General features: G+C 37.6%; 2 protein-coding genes and 1 long non-coding RNA gene across 4 annotated transcripts; all 3 read left to right on the forward strand.

Moving 5' to 3' along the window:
* Positions 1–3,556: 3,556 nt before the first annotated feature.
* LOC113274388 lies at positions 3,557–5,796 on the forward strand. Of its 2 annotated transcripts, none has more exons than XM_026523795.1 (7): positions 3,557–3,803; positions 3,926–4,077; positions 4,186–4,312; positions 4,419–4,541; positions 4,701–4,876; positions 4,983–5,166; positions 5,550–5,796. In XM_026523795.1, the coding sequence occupies exons 3-6, from the start codon at positions 4,285–4,287 to the stop codon at positions 5,052–5,054; spliced, it is 399 nt and encodes a 132-aa protein (XP_026379580.1). In that variant the 5' UTR covers positions 3,557–3,803; positions 3,926–4,077; positions 4,186–4,284; the 3' UTR covers positions 5,055–5,166; positions 5,550–5,796. The 2 variants fall into 2 exon arrangements, with proteins under 2 accessions (XP_026379580.1, XP_026379579.1); XM_026523794.1 differs by having other exon boundaries at positions 4,186–4,281.
* A 5-nt stretch (positions 5,797–5,801) lies between these two features.
* LOC113274389 lies at positions 5,802–7,610 on the forward strand. Its single transcript, XR_003322987.1, has 3 exons — positions 5,802–5,923; positions 6,164–7,229; positions 7,324–7,610. It is a non-coding gene; the product is annotated as an uncharacterized LOC113274389 (long non-coding RNA).
* Positions 7,611–10,272: 2,662 nt separating this feature from the next.
* Positions 10,273–12,225, forward strand: LOC113273327 (MORC family CW-type zinc finger protein 4-like). The gene is made up of 9 exons (XM_026523067.1): positions 10,273–10,312; positions 10,396–10,555; positions 10,629–10,789; positions 10,880–11,127; positions 11,210–11,293; positions 11,389–11,547; positions 11,695–11,772; positions 11,869–12,016; positions 12,098–12,225. Exons 1-9 carry the CDS (start codon positions 10,273–10,275, stop codon positions 12,223–12,225), a joined length of 1,206 nt encoding a protein of 401 aa, XP_026378852.1.
* Positions 12,226–13,428: the final 1,203 nt, after the last annotated feature.

Below are 13,428 nucleotides of genomic sequence, written 5' to 3' on the forward strand. Positions count from 1 at the left end.
GGTGTAAGCTTCATAGGTTGTTTTCCATGTCTTCTGTTCTTCGTGAACAAGAGTGAGATAAAAGTCTTTCTATTGGGGATCACAAATCCGAGTCGGATTTAATCTTCGTGATTGATCACACAACTTATAATCTAGGTTTTTCACCTCTTGTCTATTCCAAGGTTTTCTCTTCTGATATAAAACCATTCAAGAGTTGTTGATCATAAACCCTAGGTTTTGATAGATTTTAGTTTTCGATCGTATACCAACACTTGTTAGTCGAAATCGGAGACTAGAAAGAAAAACTTCTTTTGAGGCATCTCGTAAAAATCCTTGAGAAGTTTTAAACAAGATATCTCTAGATTTATTCTAGTTGTTCTTGTGGTAGAATAATTAGGTTTATCTTCCTTTATTGAAGAGTATAATAATCCCTAATCTACACGTTTGTTTTGATATTACTTTTACCTAGTAATTGTTTTTATCAAAATAGACACAAGATTTCCAAAACCTTGATTCACATCTAAAGGAAAATCAAACCGTTTTTTTGTGCAAACAAAATATTGAATTGTATCAATCGTTGTGGTGTATCTTTTAAAGGGAACATTGGGTTCTGCTAGAAGATTTGTGTGAAGAATTTCAAAAGAGAATCGGTATTCTGCTAGGAATTCTACAAGTACTGAAGAAGGTATTACATCTAGTCCGAATAGGTAGTAGGAAATTGGTGTAACAGCTTATAATCAGTGTGTGGTTATTCTGGACTAGGTCCCGGGGTTTTCTGCATTTGCGGTTTCCTCGTTAACAAAATTTCTGGTGTCTGTGTTATTTCTTTTCCACATTATATTGTTTATCTTTATAATTGAAATATCACAGGTTGTGCGCAAGTTCAATCAATTAGGAATCCGACCTTTGGTTGTTGATTAAATTGATTGACACCTGGATATTGGTTTTTGATACCGTCCAAGTTATTTCTTATATTCAATCGGGATCGTGAATTCCTATTTGTTTGATTGTGGATTGAATTGAGAAATTGAGATATAAATCTTTGATACACTTTTCTTAAGATTGAGTCTGACTGTCTAGTTGATTCTCTTGAAAGTATATTGGAGTTAGTCCATACAGATTTCCAAGCGAATTATTGGGTGTGGTTGTTGTACAGTATGGCCTTAAAGTGATGGGTTGGGCATTTGGTTTTAATTGGATCTTGTGATCCAAACTTCTGGTGGGTGGTAAGTTAGTAGGTTCAGAGAAAATATCTTTGAACTCCTCAATGAGGTTGTGGACTTGAGTGGGTATGGGTTCTGGTATTGGGGTTGAGTCAATGTGAAAGAATTGACCAACTAAGGCAGGGGAGTTTTTCTTAATGAATTTCTTCATAGCATTACCAGTCATGAGCATGAGTGATGGCTTGGAGGTAGAGACCTGTAAAGTAATAAGTTGACCATTATGTAGGAATGAAATAGAGAGTTTGTACAATTAAATGTCTCCCAATGTACTCAACCAATCTGCTCCCAAGACAATGTCACACCCCCTAATGGAAGTAGTCTTAAATCTCCAATAAAATCATGGCCTTGCATATGCCATGGTAATTGTTTGCATACACCCATACTAGTAGTTCTTGCTCCATTGACGACTGTGACTAACATGTGTGTTGTGGGCTGAACTTCACAGGCTAGTTGGTTAACAAGTGCAGAGTCTATGAAGCTGTGAGTGCTTCCGGTGTCCACCAAAACTGTCATAGCTTTGTGTTTAATGAACCCTGGAATGATAATTGTATCAGCACTCATTGTACCTGTGAGAGCATGTAGGGAAATTTCCATGTCGGATTCGATCAAGGAATCTGTATGAGCATCATCTTGTGGTGGTGGATCTGTAGTCTCCGACTCATCTTCAGTTAAGACCATAAATAGATGTTGAGGTCTGCATCTGTGGCCATGAGTGTATTTTTCATCGCAATTATAGCAGAGGTCTTGAGCCCTTCTCTTGTCTTGTTGTTCTCTGGATAAGCGTCGAATGGGTGGTGGAACATACAAAGATTTTGTTGGCTGGGAGGTTGGTGGTGGACAAGGGACAATGAGAGAAGAATGAGTGGTTGGGGTGGGGGATATATGTGGGGGTTGAGAGTATTATTGAAATAAGTGGTTGTGGTGGGTGGTTTAGATGGATTATGCTTTGGAAAATGTTGATGTTGAGATACCAAGGCGCTCTCTTGTAATCGAGCTAGATAATAGGCTTGTGATAAGGTGGTAGGTTTATGCATTTCCACAGATAGATGAATAACCGTTTTTAACCCGCTCATAAAGCTCATCAAAAAATATTCCTCTGTATAGTGTGGATTATGCTGAAGCATTAATGCTTTAAGTGGTTCAAATTTTTCATAATATTCATCCACATAATTAATTTGAGATAATTTATTGAAACAACCCACAAAGTTTTCATTTGCAAGATCTTCAAATATTTCACAAAGGGAAGAAGAAAAATCATACCAATGGATAAAATCTTTACCGGTTTGAAAATCATGGAACCATGATTCAGCTTTTCCGACTAGGTGAAAAGAAACAAACTGCGTTCGTTGAAGGAATGGTACGTTTTTGAGCTGAAAGAATCGTTCACAACGGCGAATCCAACTTCTCGGATTCTCTCCATCAAATTTAGGAAAATCTATTTTAGGGGTTTTGATTGTTGGGTCAAGTGGTGGATCTGGTGAAAAAGAAGAAGGAAATGAACCAGGGTGCTCAGGTGGAGGTGGTGTAGATCTCTGAAGATGTAGTAGTAAGGTTGTGAACTGACGGTGGTTTTCTTTTGATAAGGCGTTGAGTGAGTTTAATGATTCTTGTTGTTCTTTTGCAGCTGCAGCACAAGCTGTACTCTCTTTTTTATATAGATTTGTTAAAGTTTGCATCACTGTTGTCAGTTCCTTGGTGGTAGCATCCACCACTTTAATTGATGGACCTCCAGTCATTGTAAGGTACAGGAAAAATCTTCTGGGTGATACCAATTGTCAAGAACGTGGTTGATCTTGACAGGACTATGAGAAAATACAGAGTAACATGGAAGGACACAGTAAGCTTAAATACATCTACACTCAACAGAGTGCAGCCTCAAATTCAATTTCTATTTCTTATCCTCTCTTCTCAATAATCGAGTCTTAAAATACAGAAAGGAAACCCTAACAAAATAAGGCCTAGTTTATTACAGCCCAACACGTGACTGCATTTCACACGGCAGTAAATTCAATTTAAAGTAGATAACGGTAACAAACAGTAATTGGTTAAATGATTGTTGAGGTATTCGGACAGGCAATTAAAAGCCAAGGGCAGCCCCAACTGGGGACATGACACATCCTAGGATAGGCAAGGACAGAGGGACGGGGAAATTTTGGATACGGAGGATTTGCACCCATCTAAAAGGACCAGGGGTGAATTCTTTTGAGAAGTGGGACCAACTGAAATGGTGATAACCAATCAATGACTGACACGTAAATACGAGTATAAGGTGGGTCCCCTTTTTTGCCTTTTTTTGTTTCTCTGAGCATGTTTCCAACTCTTTGACCTTCTAGTGATCAGTCCTTTTCTCTTCTATGCCAAAAACCTAAAGCCTGTTGTCTTCATCATAACTGCGCCTTAACCCTTTTTATTGCTGCTGATCACAAAATAGCCGTTAAATAGAACCCTCATTAGTTTATTAGTACATACAAGGACAATGGCCGTTTGAATGAGACAGAGCATTGATGAGAAGAAATTTTGCAGAGAACAGATGGGGGTTCTTAATAAAAATCTCTACTTTTCTTACTTTCAAAATTATCTTAGCAGAAGAAGAAAAACAAGGTACTACTACTTTCTCTTCTTTACTTTCAGACCAATTTTGTTTCATCTGGGCTTCTAAGAAAAGGGGGGTTTATTTTATTCTGTACTTTCTAAACTAAAGGAAGGGTTTTTCTTTTGAGCAGTGATAATCTTGTTACTTTTTGGGTTTCTACAAGGAAAAAGGGTTCTCATTTGAGCAGAAACAGAGATTTTTGTGTTTTGGACTGATAATCTAAAGTTAGGTTTTGATCAGAAATGATGATGAGAACAAGAAGAAATGTGGTCAGCTCCCATGGTAGTAACTTATTCTACTAATCTCTACATTATCTGGAGTATGTTTTTTGTTTTGATTTTTTTTGTAATGCTTGATTTTGATTCTTTGAGATTGTGAAATTGTTTACAGCAAAGAGCTGTGAGGCCTGTGAAAGCAGTGGTTGTGGTTCAGCTAAGCGGAAACGAGGCAGATCCAAGGAAGGGTCTGTAACTCGGACTACTCAGGGTCATGAATTTGATAAGCTGTGTTGATTTTGGTGAAAGTTCCACCCTCTCCATAAAATGACAATTCTCCCTTCATCCTTGTATGCGATGGTTTTTTTGCTGCTTTAACTGATGCTGGTTTTGTATTATTCTCTGTAGGTCCATCTAGTGTTTCAGCAAAATTTGATACTGCTAGGAGTTCACATGCTTCTCCAAGTGTTAAACGAAAGCCGAGAAAGCCTACAAAGAATGGAAATGATGCGAGTGCACATGCTTCTCCAAGTAACTTACTCTACCCTGTGTAGAATTGGGTTTCTCCATGTTTATATGAGATGGCTTTGCTGCTTTCTGACTGATGTTCCATGATAATTATTTTGTATCTTCTCTGTTTGTCCCATATTACCAAGGCTATTCCTGATCATTGGCTTTGTGAACTTGTAGAAAAAGATTTCAAGTCTAATAAGATCTCTAAGAACAAAGATGATTGTGTGAAGAAAAACTTTGTGCGTGCCAATCCAAGTTACCTTAACACTCTTGGAAATGCTCATTCTGAGTGGTGTTTTGGTGCAATAGCTGAGCTTGTTGACAACTCCAGGGATGCCAAGGCAACCGAATACGTAATCGATCTTCTTTTTAACTATCTTTGTTGTTTCTACAGCTACCTAATTCTAGACTCGTAAACTGTAGTGAGTTATACATTGTGTTATTATGTATTCTGTGCAGGATTATGATATAGGTGGAAGAACAATATTCAAAAAATCATGTCAAGAACATTCCAATGTTGTCAATCATTGATAATGGTCATGGTATGGCTCATGAGGATTTAATCGCAATGCTGTCATTTGGGTGCAAAAAACCTGTTGTAAGTGACTTGGATCGTATTGGAAAATTCGGTATAGGATTTAAGGTATGTAGCTTTCATGTTGTAAATGAACTGTTTTAAGGAATTATCTCTGTAATTGTTTGGGGCTTTGGTAGCACTAGCCTTGTATGTTCAGTAACAAACTTTTGGTTGTCAATGAAAGAGGTCTAGCTGTTTATACATGCCAAATTTTTGTGCTCTTCATGGTTACTCCATTCTTTTGAATCTAATTTCACATTGGACCAACTTTAACTGAAGTGCAAGTTTTTTCCAAAGTGGGTGAATGTTTGATAAATGATTCCGTTAGATTTCAAGTTGACATTGGTCATTCACATATAAAGGGTGCACTTCAACTGTTTTTTGTAAAACACAGTTGTTCATAAAGATAATATAATTTCGTTTTGCTTATTTTCTAATGTATTTCCTAGGCGGGAGCTATGAAACTTGGCCGTGATGTGATCGTACTTACCCAAACTGCTGAGACAAGATCCATAGCGTTTCTATCTGAATCTTCAAATGAGGGAAAAAAATGTGAGTTTGTAATCAAGCAACTCTTGCATACAATCTCACAGCTATAAAGGAATTTTCAACATTCAATGAATATTCCATTGGTGCAATGTTTGGCTTATTTGGTGCAAAAGGCCAAGGAACTCAAATTCACATATGGAATTTGGAGGAGTGGGGATCAGAATGTCATCTTGAGTGGACAAAAAATGACGATGATGCGGACTCTAACGAAGAAGGTGACATACTGATTCGTTCTAGAAGGGCAAGAAAACGTCCTGGGCAGTTTAGCAAACAGGTTGGTTTGTCATACTTACATTTCATTTCGTCTCGAAGTTGATGCTAATCAAGTATAATTGATATTGTTATTGCTAATTAACTCAGGTTCCGTTAGATTACTCACTACGGTCACATCTTGAGGTCATCTTCTTGAATCCACGAATGAAGATACCTGTTTCATATCGTCATTTTGTATGTTCTTATAACTTTCATGCAGTGATCTGAGATATCTTATTTGCTTACTTGATGGAATGTTAAGGTTAAAAGTTTTCCATTGGCAAAATCCCTGAATGAGACCAAGGTCATAAGGGGCGATATCATGGGAAAACCAATTCAGGTTATTCTTGGCCGCCGTCAGAAAGAATGGGAGTTGAGGAACTGTGGAATATTTTTTGTACTGGCGTGGGCGATTAATTGAGGTGAGCTATTGTTGCATATCATGGTAACTTTTAGTTCTCATCTGTATCATGCGTTGGATGCCCTTAGTTTATTATGCCCCTGTGACAAATTTCGAACCTTGTAACTTTCTTTTATATCAAAATTTCTGTGAACAAATCTTTTGTATTACGGGTTTTGTGAAATGAGATTTTATACTTCATTGAATAAGTATTTCCTGTTTCTTAAAAAACAAAAGGAAAATTTTCCATTGCTTGTGTATGAAAATGCGTGTGACACTACGTCTGATCCTTTGTGTAACTATTCTGCTCTCTTCCTTGGGATTACAAGAGAGTCGGAGGTATGATGCATACTTCTGATATGGGTCTAGGAGTAATTGGTGTTGCAGATGTTACCGATGTAATGGTACGGCACCGATTCTTAATTTTTTGCATGGCAGTTTATTACCTTCTCAATTTCTTAAATATCGCAATGGTGCTATGTGTATTTTCTCAGCAAAGATGGACGATTTTCAGGGCCACTGACTCGTGTTCTAAAGTTTAACTTCTTTTTATTCACCGCGATGGGAATCATGATTTAATAAAAACCACCAAGCAAGGTTTTCAGGAATCCCCAGCATATACAATGTTGGAGGACTGGTTGGGTGACATAACAGATGAGTATTGGGATGAACATTTTGAACAACTTAGAGAAAAGAAGGCAACCTGTTTTGATTTGTTAAGTTGTTTATTTGAGTCTTAATATCATGCAGAAAATGTTTATTTGCTTATGTGCTGATCCCTTCATGCTGTACTTGTATGACTTTGATTCATCCAGGGAAAGAAGAAAGCACAGTATAAACCCGATTATGAATGGGTTCAATGCGAAAAATGCAGAAAGTGGAGGATTTTGACAACTGATTTCAGGAACGAAACGTCATCCGAAAGATGGTATTTATACATTACTCACACATAGGCATCCCTTCCAACTTTCCATATTAGCTCTCGCAGAAGAAACTCATTACATATGTTTTGTTCAATGTAGGTACTTCTGCGACATGCCACCTCTTAGGGAAGATTGTGAAACTCCTGAAGATGAACTTGGCCCTGGAGCGTGCTTTGCTTAGGTTCAAAATTGAATAGGAAAGTGTTCAAGTCCAATCCGGAAAACCATCTTTTTGTGCAAGATATGTTGTGACGGCTTCCAAAGCCTTGATCTGTAAGATAAATTTTCTGGCTTCGAAAACTCATACATGGCGCCAGTTCTGATGTTTATGTCAACTCTTATTAACCTGTCGTTCTATATTTTCTCGTCGTCTGAGATACAGAATATCAAAGAATTTATCTGCAGAAACACAACGCCAAACATCCCTTGATTTTATAGCATTGTTGAAACTCTGAGATTTTGAGGTGTTTGACGACCTAATAATAACAATATACACCTTTACTGCTTGCAACACCCTGCCTTTGATCAATGTGGACTGCAGTGTGTAACTGGTGTAATGCTTCTTTTATTCTTTGCAACAACAACATAGACCTCGAACTTGATAAAGGTGACAATTGAACTGAATATAGCCGTTACTCCTACTCTCATACCAATTTTCAAATTAGCTGAGATACCCATTTCCTCTTCTGGGTAAGTAAGTACAATGAAAGCAAAAAAATTCAAATTTTCTTACTAGAAGAGGAAATGGGTAGGTGCTTTACACTGATTGCTCTTTTATAACTCTCTTTTCTCGCTCTCTCTCTCTTAAACTAGTCTCTCTTAGGCTCTTCATTCTTCTGTGTTTTTTCTTAAATCCCTTCTCTTGTAAGCATGGTGAACAAAAGAAAGCACAACTTGGTTTTTCCTGATGGTAAGTTTTCCTATAAATAAAAATCCAACATAAATTGATCGATTAATGCATCATTATCTTGATTTTCTTAGAGAATACAAAAAAATAAAAATCCAACATAAATTGATCGATTAATGCATCATTATATTGATTTTCCCTCTTATATTTGATTAAGGAGGGCGTGTTTAATTCATTACTAAGACCGCTCCGCACCAAAAACTAAATAAATGCAATCCAGTAGATTTTAAGATAAAGAGTCAAGAAAGGCGTAAATGGATTGGAAACTTATCAGCAGGGTACCCACCCATGTATTGCAGAAGTGATGTTTGAACAAGGAGGGATTTAAGCCAAAGGGTTAAGTGCAATATCCCATATCTCATGCAAGAAATTTAAGCAAATTCATAGATAAGATAAAAAGAATTCATTCCATTGCAAAGTTGCAGTAACAGAGAATAAAGTAGAATAGATCAATTCATTTTTTCTTTCTTAATACGAAAGCGTTAATTTATTGGATTAAGAAATAGAGATGTCTGACTGAATACAATCCTTCGACCATTGTGGCAAGGTAGTATTCGAGCCTCTACACGAACTAACTACTGCGTGTTTAGCTATTACATGAGCTGTATTATTAGCCTGTCTTGGAGAAAAAGAACATTTCAAAGAGTGAAACCATTTAAAATATAAATACTATCTTCTATTATAACGTTGTGAATCCGACATTTTTTACTTAATTGGTGCATTTTTTTCTCGCAGCGAGTATTGATGTAATCATCCACTTGCCAAGGAGTGGCGGCTTTGTTGGCGCAGTTCAGTATCCCACAACCAAGCTTGCAGTTATCAGTAGCAGATGTCATCAAATTATCTGAAAACACTGCGTCATTATGGTGTCTACATGCTATCCCTGGAGTGTGCTTTGCTTAGGTTCAAAACAAATGACAAAATTGAATAGGAATGTGTTTTAAGTCCATCTTTTTGAGCAAGATATGTTGTAATGGCTTCCAAAGCCTTAATCTGTAAGATAAATTTTCTGGCTTCAATAACTCATACATGGTGCCAGTTCTGATGTTTATGTCAACTCTTATTAACTTGTCATTCTATATTTTCTCGTCGTCTGAGATACAGAATATCAAAGAATTTATCTGCAGAAACACAATGCCAAACATCCCTTGATTTTAAAGAAACTCTGAGATTTTGAGGAGTTTGACGACCTAATAATAACAATAAACACCATGATTGGTTGCAACACCCTGCCTTGATCAATGTGGACTGCAGTGTGTAACTGGTATAATGCTTCTTTTATTCTTTGCAACAACAACACAGACCTTGATAAAGGTGACAATTAAACTGAATATAGCCGTTACTCCTGCTCTCATACCAATTTTCAAAGAGAAAATTCAAATTTGCTGAGATACCCATTTTACTCTTCTGGGCAAGTAAGTACAATGAAAGCTAGAAGAGGAAATGGGTTAGGCATGCATGCCTTATAACTATAAGGTTCCTTGCAGGACCCCTATACGAGGACATAGTAAGTTTTCGTTACTGTGCTTGAAATTACAGGTTTTAAAAGAAACTTCCTACCTCTACGACTGTATAACTAATTTGTTTGTGTCAATAATCCAGGCATTCAAGATTGTTAATAAAGAGTGGGAGTATTCTCACAAAAAAGGTTTCAAGTGTTCTCAAGTGGTATGCAGGAGGTAGGCACCAAGCACGGCTCATGATATTAGCGCCATATAGTCGACCACAAAGTACGATGAAAATGATGATGCAGACATATACTAAAGCTAATGGGTTCTTATTTCTCTCGTATATTTTATTCTATATGTTAGAAAGTTCAGCCTGATGTAGTTCACTTTCACGGCCAAATTCGATGTCTAAATTCAAGGAATTAAGAACATTATACATACTTGCATTTTCTTCATCAACAAAAGTATTCCACTACATGATAAAAAGTTACAGTTGATTGAGAGATGACCAGAATATCCGAATGTGGGTTGAATTTAACCACTCTAGTGCAGTTCAGTCTGATTTTTCAGTATCTAATCTTATTATGATTATCTAAACTTACTAAATTGTACCCATTTTATGCTTTACACTGATTGCTCTTTTATTGCTCTTCATTCTTCTGTGTTCTTTCTTAAATCCATTCTCTTGTAAGCATGGTGAACAAAAGAAAGCACAACTTGGTTTCTACTGATGGTAAGTTTTCCTACTATCAATGTTGATTGATTAAAATTGATCAGAATCTTAGGGATTTTTTTGTGTTTGTGCCTACGCAGCAGTTGGATCAACATCCAGGAGTCCAAAGAGAAAAGGTATCTGCAAAAATTATGTACATGCTGGTCCAGCTTACCTTGAAACCCTTGGCCAGACACACGGTGGCTGGATTTTTGGTGCAATTGCTGAAATTGTTGACAACTCCAAGGATGCCAGAGCAACCAAGTATGTTATTTTTACTTTTAGGTTGTCCTTTTGGGGATTTCTAGTAATAAAAGAGTTGGGTTTTACATTACAGATTGGATGTTTCAGTTGAGTATCACCATTCAGATATACATGGGGAAAAGATTCCTATGTTAGCACTAATTGATGATGGACATGGAATGTCACATGATGAATTGCTTGTCATGCTCTCTCTTGGAAACAAAAAGTTCCATGAAGATGATAGAGAGCGAATTGGCAAATAGGGGTTTGGTTTCAAGGTATTCTTGGTTGTAAGATTTAAGCTATTTTATTCTAATTGTTCATAAACTGCAATTCTACAGTCAGAAAGGACGTCTGAGTACAATTTAGTCATTATGAGCAAGTTTTCACCATTTAATGAATACTTCATTGGTGGAAAGTTTGCACTGTTTGGTGAAAATGGGCAGGGGAGACTGGGGACGCAAGTTTATATCTGGAACTTAGAAAAGAGTGGCTCAGATTTTAGTTTGGAATGGCACAGAAGTAATAATGGCGACGATATAGTGATTCGTTCAAGAAGAACAAGACAGCGTCCTGGTCAATTAGCCCAAAAGGTCAGCATTCCTTCAATTGTTCTATGGTTAAGATTTCAATGGTGATCAACTGTTGTAACTTTAGTGTATGTGATTATTGCAGGTGCCTTTGGATTATTCACTTCGGGCATACCTTGAAGTTATCTTCCTAGACCCACGCATGAAGATATTCATTCAAGGTTCATTGGTATGTAGGAATGCTTGTCTTTTCATTTCTTTTTATGTGTGTGTGCATGATCCATACACTCGTCTTATCCATGTGTTTCTAAAATGGATTACAAGGTTAAAAGTCGACTAGTGGCGAAATCTTTGGATAAAACCAAGATCATTGATGGTTATATACTGGGGAAACCTGTTCATCTTATCCTTGGCCATTGCAAGCAAGAATGGGAACGGATGAATAGCGGGATATTTCTGTATTGGCATGGCCGATTAATTGAGGTGAGTTGGTAGTCCATTTGTTCTCTGGATGTGCAATTGACTTATTGGATACCTTATAGCAAACTGAACTGGAGATGCAACGTAAAAATTTACATACTGTTGTCTTGTCTTGGTTTTTGGTTTAATCGGAACGTGAACTTTTGCAAGGCTTACAAGAGAGTTGGAGGCATGGTTCAGCATCCAGAGAACAGCCGCGGTGTAATCGGAGTTGTAGATGTGACTGATGTAATGGTAAGGAGTTTTGAATTGTCCTTGATGGTCTTAGATGCAAATTGGGATTGTCATTACTGAACTTTTTTCCTTCAATTTATTTCTCTTCAGCGTGTCAGCGACCGTGATATGGTAAACAATACCAAGCAAACATTCCAAGAATGGGAATCATATGCGGAGTTGGAGGATTGGTTAGGTGGCATGTTAGATAAGTACTGCAACGAAAATTCTGAAGCTTCTGAAGGTGGCTCCAGTGCAGGTTCGGAAAGACCTTATGTCAGATTTAATATACCTATGAGTCCAAAACAAGCTGCTGCAAATAAATCCTTGAATTCTGCAGGAAGGAACACTACAAGTACTAGCAATGTGGGTCCAAAACTACCTGCTGTAGAGAAAGCCCCAAGATGTTCAAGAAGGTGGTCTACTAGTACCGTGAGGACGCAAGGATCTAAAGATGACTCCAGTTGAAGTTCCGAAAGACTTCGTGTGGTACATAATGTGCCCATGGTTCACAAGGTCAAGATGGGTCATCCTAAACTAACAGCTGAGGAGAAAACCTCAAATTATGCAAGAAGGAACTCTATAGTAAGTACTAGCAATGCAGGTTCAAAACTCCCTGCAGCAAAGAAATCCGAAAAATGCGCAAGAAGGAACTCTACAAGCACTATCAATATGGGTCTGCAAAGATGTGAAGCTAATTTGGGATTTCGCAAAAGGTTTACTAGGTCGAGTCTATGTCCACGGACGCCCAGAGAGACATTTGCTCTTTGAAAGGAATGAAATGCACTAATGCAGTAGGATTTGAACTTCTGTTCTGCCTCATGAGCACATTCAAATCAAATGAAATCTTAATCTGTTTGTTTCTTGAGTCAAGATTGTTTTTTGTTTTTTGTTCCAGATAAATCTAATGTAATTTGTGTTGTTATCTTGCAATGAAGAAAATGAGTTGGCCAAGAGAATGGACAGGAAAGAAAACCTTATGACAGGACTTTCTCACACTTTAGCCCGCTTTCAGTAGCTGATTTCAGAGCAGCTCATTATGAAGCTCTGATATCAATGATATTTGCTGCAGGTGATGTTCCATTTCGGCTGCTAGATGACCATCTTTTCTAGTTTTCAGTTTAGGCATGTAAACTGTGCAGAAACTACAACAGTCACCTCACCTCCCACTAGTGGTTGGACTGTTTAGGGAGGACATTAGACGGCCCAAATTTTACTTAAGCCCACCTTACCAAATCCCAATAAGAGGCCTGGGAAATTTTCGCCGGACAAAGAATGTTAGCCGAAATGCCTCCGGTAAGCTGGTAATCATAGAAACAGGAATACACATGGATAGGGCATTTTCTAACCTGGTTAATTGGATTTCAAAGCCTATTTATCTATATTTCTACAAAAATAAATAAGTTTAAATTTTTTGCCAGGTTGACGGGAAAGAAGATGAGAGATCTGGTAAATCAGAGAAATGCAAGGGATATGGGAGTGCAACCGAGGGTGAATCTGAGGAGTCCGAGAAAGGTTTTGAGTACCCGATGGAGGAGATTGATACCAGTGAAAAGGATTCAGATGTTGTTGAAGAGAAAGAAATGATGAAAAGGTATCATGGGAGGAAGCTTCGCAGGAGGTTTGAGGATGAAAAGGCCAATCCAAGGATTTTTGCCAGAACCATGCGTG

The sequence above is a fragment of the Papaver somniferum genome, chromosome 4 (genome assembly GCF_003573695.1).
Source record: "Papaver somniferum cultivar HN1 chromosome 4, ASM357369v1, whole genome shotgun sequence".
NCBI lineage: Eukaryota > Viridiplantae > Streptophyta > Magnoliopsida > Ranunculales > Papaveraceae > Papaver > Papaver somniferum.

Coding starts and splice junctions, on each gene's coding strand:
- LOC113274388 (XM_026523794.1), top strand. CDS start 4,038: ATGATGATGAGAACAAGAAGAAATGTGGTCAGCTCCCATG. Junction 4,078..4,185: donor AAATGTGGTCAGCTCCCATG/GTAGTAACTTAT, acceptor AATTGTTTACAG/CAAAGAGCTGTGAGGCCTGT. Junction 4,542..4,700: donor GAGTGCACATGCTTCTCCAA/GTAACTTACTCT, acceptor GTGAACTTGTAG/AAAAAGATTTCAAGTCTAAT.
- LOC113273327 (XM_026523067.1), top strand. CDS start 10,273: ATGGTGAACAAAAGAAAGCACAACTTGGTTTCTACTGATG. Junction 11,128..11,209: donor CTGGTCAATTAGCCCAAAAG/GTCAGCATTCCT, acceptor TGATTATTGCAG/GTGCCTTTGGATTATTCACT. Junction 11,294..11,388: donor TATTCATTCAAGGTTCATTG/GTATGTAGGAAT, acceptor ATGGATTACAAG/GTTAAAAGTCGACTAGTGGC.